The following is a 12500-nucleotide window of genomic DNA, read 5'->3' on the forward strand; positions in this document are numbered from 1 at the left end:
ACTGGATACCAGAGCTGTTCTCTCACCTAACCACACAGCAAACAGCTTCCTACTGCTCCCCCTCTCCCTCTCTCTCTCTCTGTCTCTCTCTCTCTCTCTGTCTCTCTCTCTCACTCTGTCTCTCTATCTCGCAGTGTTGTGGTGTTAGGGTTAGGGTTAGGTTATAGTCACATGTGCAGGAATGTAACCATGCCAGAGTAACGCTAGCATGAGCAAGCTGGAGCGCAAGTATGTAACCATGGTAACGCTAGCATGAGCGGGCTGGGGCGCAGGTATGTAACCATGGTAACGCTAGCATGAGCAAGCTGGAGCGCACGTATTTTTAGATGTCAATGCTTCCTGTCTGCAAACGGAGGATTCCGTTTTTTTTTGTTCATCTGTGGAAGACTGATGTCATGTGGTTTATATCTGAGGAGGGAGAGAGAGAGGGGGGAGTGTATGTGGAGGCATAGAGAGAGGGAGAGAGGGGGGGAGAGAGAGAGAGAGAGAGAGAGGGGGGGAGAGAGAGAGAGAGAGAGAGAGAGAGAGAGAGAGAGAGAGAGAGAGAGAGAGAGAGAGAGAGACAGTGTGTCAGACAGTGTGTAGCAGTGTGTAGTCACACAGACTGGAGCGTCAGAGATGATAGTTCTGCTTTGTGCTGCCAAAGTCACTCTCTCTGCTAATGAGAGCTACGCTCAGTAAACATGCTCGCTGCCCTCCTTCCACAAGACAAAACAATTCACACTCAAAAGACTTCAACCATTTCCCTGCTTTGTTGTGTGTGTGTATCTGTATGTTTGTTTTTGCTGTTTGTGCGTGGCACTCTGAGATGTGTTGAACGTGTTGTTCTTGTACCTGTGTTGAACTGTCCTTGTTGCCGTGACATTGGCTTGCGGTGTAGCCAGTCGCGACGGCGATGAGAGGAAAGAGTTCCATTACTACAGCTTTACAGCCAATCAGCCTGACATCCATCCATTTGGAACACTTCTTAACCAATGAAGTCGTCTAGAAAGAAATACGCCTAAGTCACTTTTGTGGAGCTCCTAGCTTCAGCTGTTGCGCTTTCAGACTGTTTCATAAGAGAAGGGGCTGAGGGGATTGTTATTTAACATGTCGGGGGCGGTCCTTATCAAAGGGAATCAGGTCACCTTCAGGAAAACAACTAACAGGCACCTCGGTAGCAGCCTAAGGCCTTACCTCAGAGGCCGAGGTTCGAATCCGGCATGTCTTCCTCTCTCTCTCTTTCACTCTTTCTCTCTCTCTCTCTCTCTCTCTCTCTCTCTCTCTCTCTCTCTCTCTCTCTCTCTCTCTCTCTCTCTCTCTCTCTCCCTCCCTCCCTTTCTCCTGTCACTGTCAAAAATCGTCCTGTAATGAAAAAAGAAAATACAATAATTAAACACGAAAATAATCTGGTTTTGTGTTCTCTGTCCGTGATTGGCCAGCGTGTTTTCTGTGGCGGGGGTGGCACCTGTGTGAGTCATGTGGTCGCCCGGTCACGGCCACACCGCTAATGTGTTTATGTGGATGATTAGTCAGGAAATGAACATGGGCGGAGCAGGATGTGGGGATCTGCTGCTCTCTGCTCCCACACTGGCCCCAAGGAACAGTGGAAGGAGGGTAGGAGGGTGGGGGGCGGGGTCAAATGACCTCCACCTGTCAAGGTCACAACCGTCTTCTAGAACATATTGTTAGAACTGAGCACTTGCTACCTGGTATCTGTCTGGCATCTGCCTGGTATCTGTCTGGTGTCTGTCTGCTCACTGGCTGCTTGTCTGTCGCTGTGGATGAAAGCGGAGCGAGATTTAACATGTATGTCTTCATCTCTGTTGTTGTTATTATCGACATCGTTATTGAGTTCTCCTCTTCCTCCTCCTCCTCCTGTCCCTGATACCTCCTCTCACCTTCTGAGGTGTTTTGACCAGAGCATGTACAGAGCTGGTTCAGGCCGCTTCTAGCTCTATGATTCTTGAGGAGGGAGAGGGAGAGGGAGAGGGAGAGGGAGAGGGAGAGGGAGAGGGAGAGAGGGTGTGATGTAGTAATAGAAGAGTTGTGCAGAGTACAGGCTACAGTCTATGCTCTGGGGGGATGACAGATGTGTGAAAGATGGACATTATTCTGAGAAGGTTGTGTACGTTGTTTTTCCACACGCTTCAGTAAATCAAATGAGTCTCCTCCGTAGTGATACTTCACATGTTCTTCTCTGGTAATATTTAGCAAGAAACCGTCCAACTGATTTTGCTGTTGTTTTGACCACGTAGACGTCACCTTGTCTCCGACGTGAGACGTGTTGTCATGGCTTTGTTTGTGACCAGGACAGATGGACTGATACATGAGCATGCTTGGTATCGCTCAGAGGTGTTTGAACAGTGTGTGTGTGTATGCTTATGTGTGTGCGCGCATGCAGGTGTGTGAGTGTGTGTGTGTGTGTGTAAGCATGTTAGGTGTGGATACAGCTGATGAGCTACTCTGACATCACAATGAGCTGCTGTTCATCAGACCTCCCTAGAAAGCACTGTACGGCACACTGGCGTCTCTCTATCTTTCTGTCTGTCTTTCTTTCTTTCTGTCTCTCTCTCTCTCTCTCTCTCTCTCTCTCTCTCTCTCTCTCTCTCTCTCTCTCTCTCTCTCTCTCTCTCTCAGTCTGTCTTGATCCGTCTCTCTCTCTCTCGGTCTGTCCCTCTCTCTGTGTCTCTCTCTCTCACTCTCTCTCTCTCTCTCTCTCTCTCTCTCTCTCTCTCTCTCTCTCTCTCTCTCTCTCTCTGTCTCTGCTGTTCTCAATTTCTGTGTTCTCCCATTCAGTCATGCAGAACCTAAGAGGAGAGAATAAGAGCAGACTTTGTTTCTCCAGCTGTCTGTCAAAGGAGAGACTGTGATGTTCTGTAGCTGTTTCTGCCAAAACCAGGAGCTCCTACAACGCTGCTGTAGGAGACACCTGGTGTGCTGACCAGCCACCTCCAGAAACAGCTACACTAACTTCACCACGTCACACACAGCTGTTATCTCGTGGTCAAAGCTGGAATAAACGAGGAGCACGGCGATCCCTGGCAACTTCACCAAACTTCAGGAATCTGTTGTTCCGTCACCTTCTGGACTGGGAGTGGCGAAGGGCAGATGAATGAGTGTCTCAATTTGTTTCCTCTCCTACTTTTGCTCTCTCTCTCCCTGTTGCAATCAGTGCAGGATCAGCTTGGGAGACATTAGTGAGGGCGCTGTTAATTAACACTGGGGGGCTGAGGACAGGAGGGGTGAGTGGAGGAGGGGAAGGGTGAGGGGTGTGGAAAGGAGGGATGAGTGGAGGAAGGGTGAGGGGAGAGGTGAGGAGGGGAGGAAGGGTGAGGGTAGAGGTGAGGAGGGGAGGAAGAATGTGTGTACTGTTGGGTCACTGTATGCTAGGCTCCCTCCCTAAGCTCTGCTGTGGTAATTGGCTGAGGAGGGACAGGGTGACAGTTCTAGGGAGGCCCTAAGGGGCGTGGCTCTGACCTGAGCCTCTCCATCCTGCACTCCACCTGGTCCCTCCTCTCCTCTCCTTTTCTCTCCTCTCCCCTCCCTTCCCCTCCTCTCCTCTCTTTTCCTCTCCCCTCCCCTACATCACCTTCCATACCTCCTCAGCCAGTGACTGGTGCCCACATGGACATTGTGCTGTTGATAAAGGGGATATTAAACGCTGCTCCTTTCCAGTCACACCGACTCTGTCTGTGGGTGAACGGAGCACACGACCATACAGATCACCTCCACACACAGCAACACAGCATCTCCACGTGGTCCTTTGCTTGGTTATGAAAGCAAAGGCGCTTTGATATGGAAAGAACACTTTTGGGTGTCTCTGTTGTCTGTGGTCGAGTAGACCAAATGTGACAGATGGTAACGACGTGAGATCATGTTCACGTCATGAATGTAGTAAACATTCTCAAGATATCTCCTTCTGATCATGTACTGCACACATGTATGTTGTGTATTTAGTGTGTGTGTGTGCCCAAGAGTGTGCGTGTGTTTATTTTTAGTACGTACGTGGGTTTCCAGTGTGTGTGTGTGTGTGTGTGTGTGTGTGTGTGTGTACCTGTGTGTGTGTGTGTGTGTGTACCTGTGTGTGTGTGTGTGTGTACCTGTGTGTGTGTGTGTGTGTGTGTGTGTGTGTACCTGTGTGTGTACCTGTGTGTGTGTGTGTGTACCTGTGTGTGTGTGTGTGTGTGTGTACCTGTGTGTGTTAGGCTGATGACGCTGTGCCTCACACATTGATGCCTTTCTAGGCTGATGCAGGATGAGCGCAGGAGAACCTGACTGGCTGCTCACTGTCCTCTCAGTCCACAACAAAATGAGTCTGACACATGCACCTAATGAGGACTCCAGGGCTGCAGTTCCCCGGTTGTGTCTATAGAGGGAACTGTGTCATCTTACATTTAATCTGCAGTTCTGTCCCAACATAAACGTATAAATACTTTATTTCTCGATGTTATAATGGACAACTTTCATACCTACGAAATTGATTGTGTATACTGTGTGTGTGATGTGTTCAAGCTTCGTGTGTGTGTTTGAGTGTATATATGTTAGTGTGTGTGTGTATATATGTTAGTGTGTGTGTGTGTGTGTATATATGTTAGTGTGTGTATATATGTTAGTGTCTGTATGTGGATATATGTTAGTGTTTGTGTGTGTGTATATATGTTAGTGTGTGTGTATATATGTTAGTGTGTGTATATATGTTAGTGTGTGTGTGTGTATATATGTTAGTGTGTGTGTGTGTATATATGTTAGTGTGTGTATATATGTTAGTGTCTGTATGTGTATATATGTTAGTGTCTGTATGTGGATATATGTTAGTGTGTGTGTGTGTGTGTATATATGTTAGTGTGTGTGTGTGTATATATGTTAGTGTGTGTGTGTGTATATATGTTAGTGTCTGTATGTGTATATATGTTAGTGTCTGTATGTGGATATATGTTAGTGTGTGTGTGTGTGTGTATATATGTTAGTGTGTGTGTGTGTATATATGTTAGTGTGTGTGTGTGTATATATGTTAGTGTGTGTGTGTGTATATATGTTAGTGTGTGTGTGTGTGTGTATATGTTAGTGTGTGTGTGTGTGTGTATATGTTAGTGTGTGTGTATGTGGATATATGTTAGTGTGTGTGTGTGTGTATATATGTTAGTGTGTGTGTGTGTGTGTGTGTATATATGTTAGTGTGTGTGTAGGCAGCTCACTCATCATGACTCTTCTACCCTCTAACAACCAGAAAACTATTTCAACTTCTCAGTCCCTCATCTCTCTGCTTGCCTCCCTTCTCTCCTCCCTCTCAGTCCCTCATCTCTCTGCTTGCCTCCCTTCTCTCCTCCCTCTCAGTCCCTCATCTCTCTGCTTGCCTCCCTTCTCTCCTCCCTCTCAGACCCTCATCTCTCTGCTTGCCTCCCTTCTCTCCTCCCTCTCAGTCCCTCCATCCTCCTCTCTGGTTCTTCTTGCCTCTTACGTCCTCCCACCTTCCTTCTTCTTCTTCTCAAACAGCTGCGATGCTCAACTCCCTGTCCGTCTTCATTTCTGTCCTCCGCCTCTCTTCCCCCGCTCCCTCCCTCTCCTCCCCTCTCTGTGACCTCTCCCTCCCCCCTGTTCCCTCTCCCTTTCTCTTCCTCTCTCTCTTTCTCTCTCTCTCCCCTTATGTCTCACTCTCTCTTTATTTCTCTCTCTCTCACCCCCTTCTCTCTCCCTCTTTCTTCCTCTGTCTCCCTTCCCCGCCTTTCTGTCCCTCTCTTTCTCTCTCCCATCCTGCCTGCTCTCTACCTCTCTCTACCTCGCTCTCTCTCTCCCCCTCTGGCCTAGAGCATGGTTCTGTGTGCTTTAGTGCAGCACTTAGCTTCTCTCCTCTGTGTTTGTGTCTAATGCAGGCTGCCAGCTGGGCCTCTGTGGCTGAGAGCGAGCACACACACACACACACACACACATCACCACAGTCCCAGCCTGCTTTGTCACTGGTGATGAGATGGTGGCATCACATTCACCATAGTAATGATGTGACGCAATCAACTGTGTCGTCAATCCAAATCTGTTGTTTTTTCCTCTATGACCTTTTACGATTATTCAGTTGTTAAACATACTCTCTATTGTGTGCATGTGTGTGTGCGTGCGTGTGGGTGTGTTTGTGTGTGTGTGTGTGTGAGTGTGCGTGTGTGTGCGTGTGCGTGCGTGTGTGTGCGCGTGTGTGCGCGCATGTGTGTGTGTGTACAGGATCATGGCTTCAGTGGGATCTGATTTTGACCTGCGGACGCTGAGAGCCGTGCGCGTGCTGCGGCCCCTCAAACTGGTGTCAGGAATCCCCAGTAAGTATGATGTCATCACCCCCGGGCAAGGTCAGGAACCCCCAAGGGGGCAGAGGGTGGGGGGACGACGATGACGATGACGACAACAGTATTCAACACCACTGTCATTGTATCAAAGTCCTGACAGTCATGTCAGGGTAGACTGCTTACTCAAAGAAAGCCCAGCTAAACGAGGGGGGGCAGTCAGGGAGTGCGGCCGCCTGAGGTGTGTTGTCCCTCCAGGCCTGCAGGTGGTGCTCAAGTCCATCATGAAGGCCATGGTGCCGCTGCTGCAGATCGGACTGCTGCTCTTCTTCGCCATCGTCATGTTCGCCATCATCGGAGTGGAGTTCTACATGGGCAAGTTCCACGCCACCTGCTTCAAACTGGACACAGGTGAGGGGGGGAGGGGGAAGGGGGGAGGAGGGGAGGGGGGAGAAAGGGAGGGGAGGGGCGGTGAGGGGGGGAGGAGGGGAGGGGGGGAGACGGGGAGGAGAGGGGGGGAGGGGGGAGGAGGGGAGGGGGGAGATGGTGAAGGGACAGGGAGGGGAGAGCTGGACACAGGTGAGGGCTGGGGGAGAGGGGAGGGGTTTGGGGGAGGGGGAAAGGAGGGGTATTAACGTTTGTGTTTGTGACGTTTTCTCCCAGTTAGAGTGTGTGTGCGTGTGTGTGTGGGGGGGTGTGGGTGTGTGTGTGGGGGGGTGGGTGTGTGTGTGGGGGGGTGTGGGTGTGTGTGTGGGGGGGTGGGTGTGTGTGGGGGGGTGTGGGTGTGTGTGGGGGGGTGTGGGTGTGTGTGTGGGGGGGTGGGTGTGTGTGTGGGGGGGTGGGGGGGTGTGTGTGTGTGGGGGTGTGTGTGTGTGTGGGGGGGTGGGTGTGTGTGTGGGGGTGTGGGTGTGTGTGTGGGGGGGTGGGTGTGTGTGTGGGGGGGTGGGTGGGTGTGTGTGAGTGAGTGTCTGACCCTGTGTTGTGGTTGTGGTGTGAGAGGTCTTGACAGGCTGCTAATGTACATGTATGTGTGAGATATTTTTGTCACACACAGCAGGTTTTGATTAGGGTAAGCTGGTAACAGCAGCTGCAGCCAACCTTGTGTGTGTGTGTGTGTGTGTGTGTGCGTGTGTGTGCATGTGTGTGTATGTGACAGCATAGAGAGAGAGAGAGAGAGAGAGAGAGAGAGAGAGAGAGAGAGAGAGAGAGAGAGAGAATGAAAATGAATCATCAGCAGGTGTGCTGATGGATTTAGATATGAGTGCACTTGCTGTGAGTGAGTGTGTGAGTGTGTCTGTGTGAGTGTGTCTGTGTGTGTGTGTGTGCGCGCGTGTGTTCAAGGGATCATCTTTGATTGGGTCAGTGCTTTTTGTTTGATTTGATGATATTGCAAATGCTTGTGTGGTTGTTTTACCTCTCTCCCCCTCCCCCCTCCCCCCTCCTCCCTCCCCTCCCCCTCCTCCCTCCCCTGTCTCTCCAGGTGAGAGGGCAGCAGATTACCCGTGTGGGACAGAGTTACCGTCCAGGCTGTGCCCTAATGGGACACAGTGTACTGAGTACTGGATCGGACCCAACTTCGGCATCACCAACTTCGACAACATCCTGTTTGCCGTGCTCACAGTCTTCCAGTGCATCACCATGGAGGGCTGGGTGGACATCCTCTACAACGTGAGTCCACACAGCCCGGGGATCACCACCACTCTCTCTCTCTCTCTCTCTCTCTCTCTCTGTCTCTCTCTCTCTCTCTCTCTCTCTCTCTCTCTCTCTCTCTCTCTCTCTCTCTCTCTCTCTCTCTCTCTCTCTCTCTCTCTCTCTCTCTCTCTCTCTCTCTCGCTCTCTCTCTCTCTCTCTCTCTCTCTCTCTCTCTCTCTCTCTGACTCTCTGTCTCTCTGTCTCTCTCTGACTCTCTGTCTCTCTGTCTCTCTGTCTCTCTCTCTCTCTGGTGCTTTCCTCACACATCGTACATAGTCAATGACTTTCTGTGTGAGTGTGTGTGTGTGTCTGTGTTCTGTGTGAGTGTGTGTGTGTGAGTGTGTGTGTTCTGTAATGCTGTGAGAGAGACTCACAGGAGGACAGAGAGAGAGAGAGCTGCTGGAGAACTCTGATTGGCAGTCTGGGTTCTCCTTGGCTGAGTAGGGCACAACTCCGGGTTCCAGGGGAACTGTCTGTTGGTTTCTACTGTGGTGTGTTTGCTTCACTGCTATCACAGGACCTGCTGCTCCATTCTTACAGTGAGATAGCTCGCTCTGTCAGTTGATTGGTCTGAACTGGCACCTATTCCTCTGTCCTGCCTTCACACTGAGGCCCAGGGCATGATGGAAGGGTGTGGAGGAGCTTAGGAGTTTGGATCCTAGTGAAGGATCTGGTCCTGGTCCTGGTCCTGGTCCTGCACTACTAATCCCTCCCTCTAACTCTTCTCATCCCATCCCTCCATCCCTCCCTCCTCCATCTCTCTCTCTCTCTCTCTCTCTCTCTCTCTCTTCTTATGAAAAACAGATCCTCAACCTGATGAACAGTGCAGGTTTTACTGCTCTCTCTGTCTGTCTGTCTCCCTCTCTCCCTCTCTCTCACATGATCTCTCTATCTCTCTCTCCTGCTGTGTATCTGATAAGGCTGGCTTCACATACCACTAGGTTTGTTCCTGCTAAGTAGGACAGACAGTTTTCTCAAGGCCTTGTGGAACTTGTAAACATCTTGCTTGGCATCCTTCCTCCTCTCTGCTGAGTGGCTGCCAGCCTGAAGGACAGGCTCTCTCTGATTGGATTGGCTGCCAGCCTGAAGGACAGGCTCTCTCTGATTGGATTGGCTGCCAGCCTGAAGGACAGGCTCTCTCTGATTGGCTGCCAGCCTGACGGACAGGCTCTCTCTGATTGGCTGCCAGCCTGACGGACAGGCTCTCTCTGATTGGCTGCCAGCCTGAAGGACAGGCTCTCTCTGATTGGCTGCCAGCCTGAAGGACAGGCTCTCTCTGATTGGATTGGCTGCCAGCCTGAAAGAAAAGGCTATCTCTGATTGGATTGGCTGCCAGCCTGAAGGACAGGCTCTCTTTGACTTGTGTGTGGACATCCTCTCTCTGGACGCCGTCCAGGAAGCGGGGAGGTGTGGGGTGAGGGTGAGGGTGGGCTGAGGGTGGACAGACAGACCTGGATGTTTTATCCTGAGGGTTAAAGAGCTGAAGAACCCCACACAGATTTATGTTAATTTAGATAACGATGTCATCCATTTCCCTGAGACCCGCGCAGGTGTCTCCCGGCGTGTGTGTGTGTGTGTGTGAGTCAGTGTGTGTGTGTGTGTGCGTATGTGTGTGTGTGTGTGTGTGTGTGTGGTGTGTGTGTGTGTGTGTGTATATGTGTGTGTGTGTTTGTGGTGTGTGTGTGTGTGAGTCAATGTGTGTGTGTGTGTGTGTGTGAGTGTGTGTGTGTGTGTGTGGTGTGTGTGTGTGTGTGTGTGTGTATATGTGTGTGTGAGTCAGTGTGTGTGTGAGTCAGTGTGTGTGTGAGTCAGTGTGTGTGTGAGTCAGTGTGTGTGTGTGTGTGTATGTGTGTGTGTGTGTGTGAGTCAGTGTGTGTGTGAGTCAGTGTGTGTGTGAGTCAGTGTGTGTGTGAGTCAGTGTGTGTGTGTGTGTGTGAGTCAGTGTGTGTGTGTGTGTGTGAGTCAGTGTGTGTGTGTGTGTGTGAGTCAGTGTGTGTGTGTGTGTGTGAGTCAGTGTGTGTGTGTGTGTGTGAGTCAGTGTGTGTGTGTGTGCTGGCTTCACATCATTGAGGACTCCACCACTGGGGGAGAGATGGCCAACTACCCATGAAGAGACAACAGATGATGATAGCTCTGGATCTTTGAGCTCTACCTCTCTCTCTCTCTCTATCTCTCTCTCTCTCTCTCTCTCTCTCTCTCTCTCTCTCTCTCTCTCTCTCTCTCTCTCTCTCTCTCTCTCTCTCTCTCTCTCTCTATCTCTCTATCTCTCTCTCTCTCTCTCTCTCTCTCTCTCTCTCTCTCTCTCTCTCTCCCTCTATCTCCCTCTCTGTCTCTCTCTCTCTCTCTCTCTCTCTCTCTCTCTCTACCTCTCTCTATCTCTCTCTCTCTCTCTCTATCTCTCTATGTCTCTCTCTATCTCTCTCTCTCTATCTATCTATCTCTATGTCTCTCTCTCTATCTCTCTCTATCTCTCTCTCTATCTTCTTCTCAATGTCCTCTCATAAGCTTTAGTTTTCACATGTTTTGTGTTTTGTACCTCAGTAGGATGACCAAATGGATCATTTGGGATTTTATGAGGTTGAGTCTCTAGCCAAGACATTGTATCATTACAAGATATTGATTTATAGATCAGCGCACAACTAATCCTGACATGCATGGAAGATTCTTCCCACAACTGCGTATCAGAGAGAAACAAAAACGAATCAGACTTCCTGTTAGACTGAGTCTTCTCTGCCACTCTCTGCTAACTGGAGGCTGTGATGGTGGTACTGGAACATCCAAGCAGACAGGAATCAGACAGACAGACAGACAGGAAACAGACAGACAGACAGACAGGAAGCAGACAGACAGGAAGCAAACAGCCAGGAAGCTCCCCTTTCATCTCTCTTTCTAATCCTCTCTCCCTCTCTCTCTCCCTCTCTCTCTCCTTCTCTATCTCTCTCCCCCTCTTTAACGGTCGCAGACCAATCAGAGAAGCTTCAAGGCTCTTTCTCTTTTGGCTTCCCATGATCCTCTCTGGCTGTGTCCCAGCCCTCCCAGAGACCCCTTCATCCTGCAACACTTGCGTTGCGTGGGATACGAGCCGACTGTGTCCGAGAGTGGTTGTCGTGAGTCAGGCGGTCGTCAAGGTTACCTTTGTTGCTCAGTGAAAGCCTGGTTGAAGACAGCTCTTCCAGCTTGGTGCTGAGAGGGATTTCCACTTCAAGAGTTCTGCTGTGGTCGCCGTGGTGTTTTCATGTGCTCCCAGGTTCCTGCGTGGCAACGGTCGCCATGGTCACGGTCAACTTTGTCTCTCGCCTCATTAGAGCCCTCTGAGTCATCGATCCCGGGCGCACCTTGACCCCGTCGCCATGGCATCCGCCGCTGTCACGGCGATCACAGTTCTCATTAAACGCTTGTAAAAATAGAGTGGAGGGGGGTGGGGAGCAAGGAGCGTGTGTGTGTGTGTGTGTGTGTGTGTGTGTGGTGTGTGTGTGTGTTGGTGAATCATCCTTTTTAGGACATGGCTAATTGGAGCATCAGTAAAACATGAGCGGTTGCTTTAGTCTACCGTGTGTGTGTGTGTGTGTGTGTGTGTGTGTGTGTGTGTGTGTGTGTGTAAAATAAAGTGTGTACGTCTTTGAATGCATGTGTTCTCTTCCTTTGTGTGTGTGTGTGTGGGGGGGGGCGTTGTGTATATGTGGCAGGGGGAGTGTGTGTATGAGTAGTGTGATGGGTGTGTGTACACATCACAAGGCGGTGTTATTCCTACACTACGGGGAGGGGGGGGTAGAGGGTCCTGTGGGCACATCACACACCACGTTAAGAATGTGTTTTATTGTGAGGGATGTTGGGAGAGTCTTGTCTCTGCCAGTCTCCCTGCCTCCGGCTGTTCCCTCCTCATCGCTCTCTCAGCTGGTCTCTCCTGGGAGAGACAGCCGCTGGATTGATTTAGAGCTCTTGTCTATATTTTTCTAACAGTGTATCTGGGTGGCCTTTTACAGTACCTTTGTGCGTGTGTATGTGTGTGTGCATGCGTGTGTGTGCATGCATGTGTGTGTGTGTGTGCATGTGTGTGTGTGTGTGTTTCTTGTGTTTCCTATAAACTAATGTAACAACGGTCCTGCCTTCAGGTCAGTCACTGACACCCAGGCTTTTTAATGAGCAGCAAAGTACTGGTGATGTGTGCTGTGCCGTTAGAGACAGGAGGTCTCAGGGTCATAGTACTGGTGATGTGTGCTGTGCCGTTAGAGACAGGAGGTCTCAGGGTCAAGGGTCACACTGGAACGTTGTTCTGTTCTCTTCCTGGGAGATGGTGACTCTGTCTCTGGGTCAGGAGGTCTACAGGTATGGAGCAGCACAACACCAGTGAGAGTGTGTGTGAGGCCACACCCCCTGAAAGGAATGACATGGATCACAGTGATGGATATCCCCTCCCAGACCCTCCCATCCCCCTGCCCCCGGCCCCCCTCCCAGCCTAGAGCCTGCCTCGCCCTCTCTTCTTGTGATGCTGTCACAGCAATATTACTTCTGGAATAATGCAACCTCGAGGAATTTTAAACGCTCTTGTTATAGACTGGC

General features: G+C 50.5%; 1 protein-coding gene across 1 annotated transcript in view; it reads left to right on the forward strand.

Moving 5' to 3' along the window:
- cacna1bb (calcium channel, voltage-dependent, N type, alpha 1B subunit, b) overlaps positions 1-12500 on the forward strand; it is a 100910-nt gene that overhangs the window by 24808 nt on the left and 63602 nt on the right. Inside the window, exons 6-8 of the mRNA XM_084687069.1 lie at positions 6193-6284; positions 6507-6659; positions 7729-7916. Of these exons, the coding sequence (XP_084543195.1) occupies positions 6193-6284; positions 6507-6659; positions 7729-7916 (433 nt within the window). The remainder of the gene's footprint in view (positions 1-6192; positions 6285-6506; positions 6660-7728; positions 7917-12500) is intronic.

Source organism: Hypomesus nipponensis, chromosome 22, assembly GCF_054491055.1.
Source record: "Hypomesus nipponensis isolate SF chromosome 22, ASM5449105v1, whole genome shotgun sequence".
NCBI lineage: Eukaryota > Metazoa > Chordata > Actinopteri > Osmeriformes > Osmeridae > Hypomesus > Hypomesus nipponensis.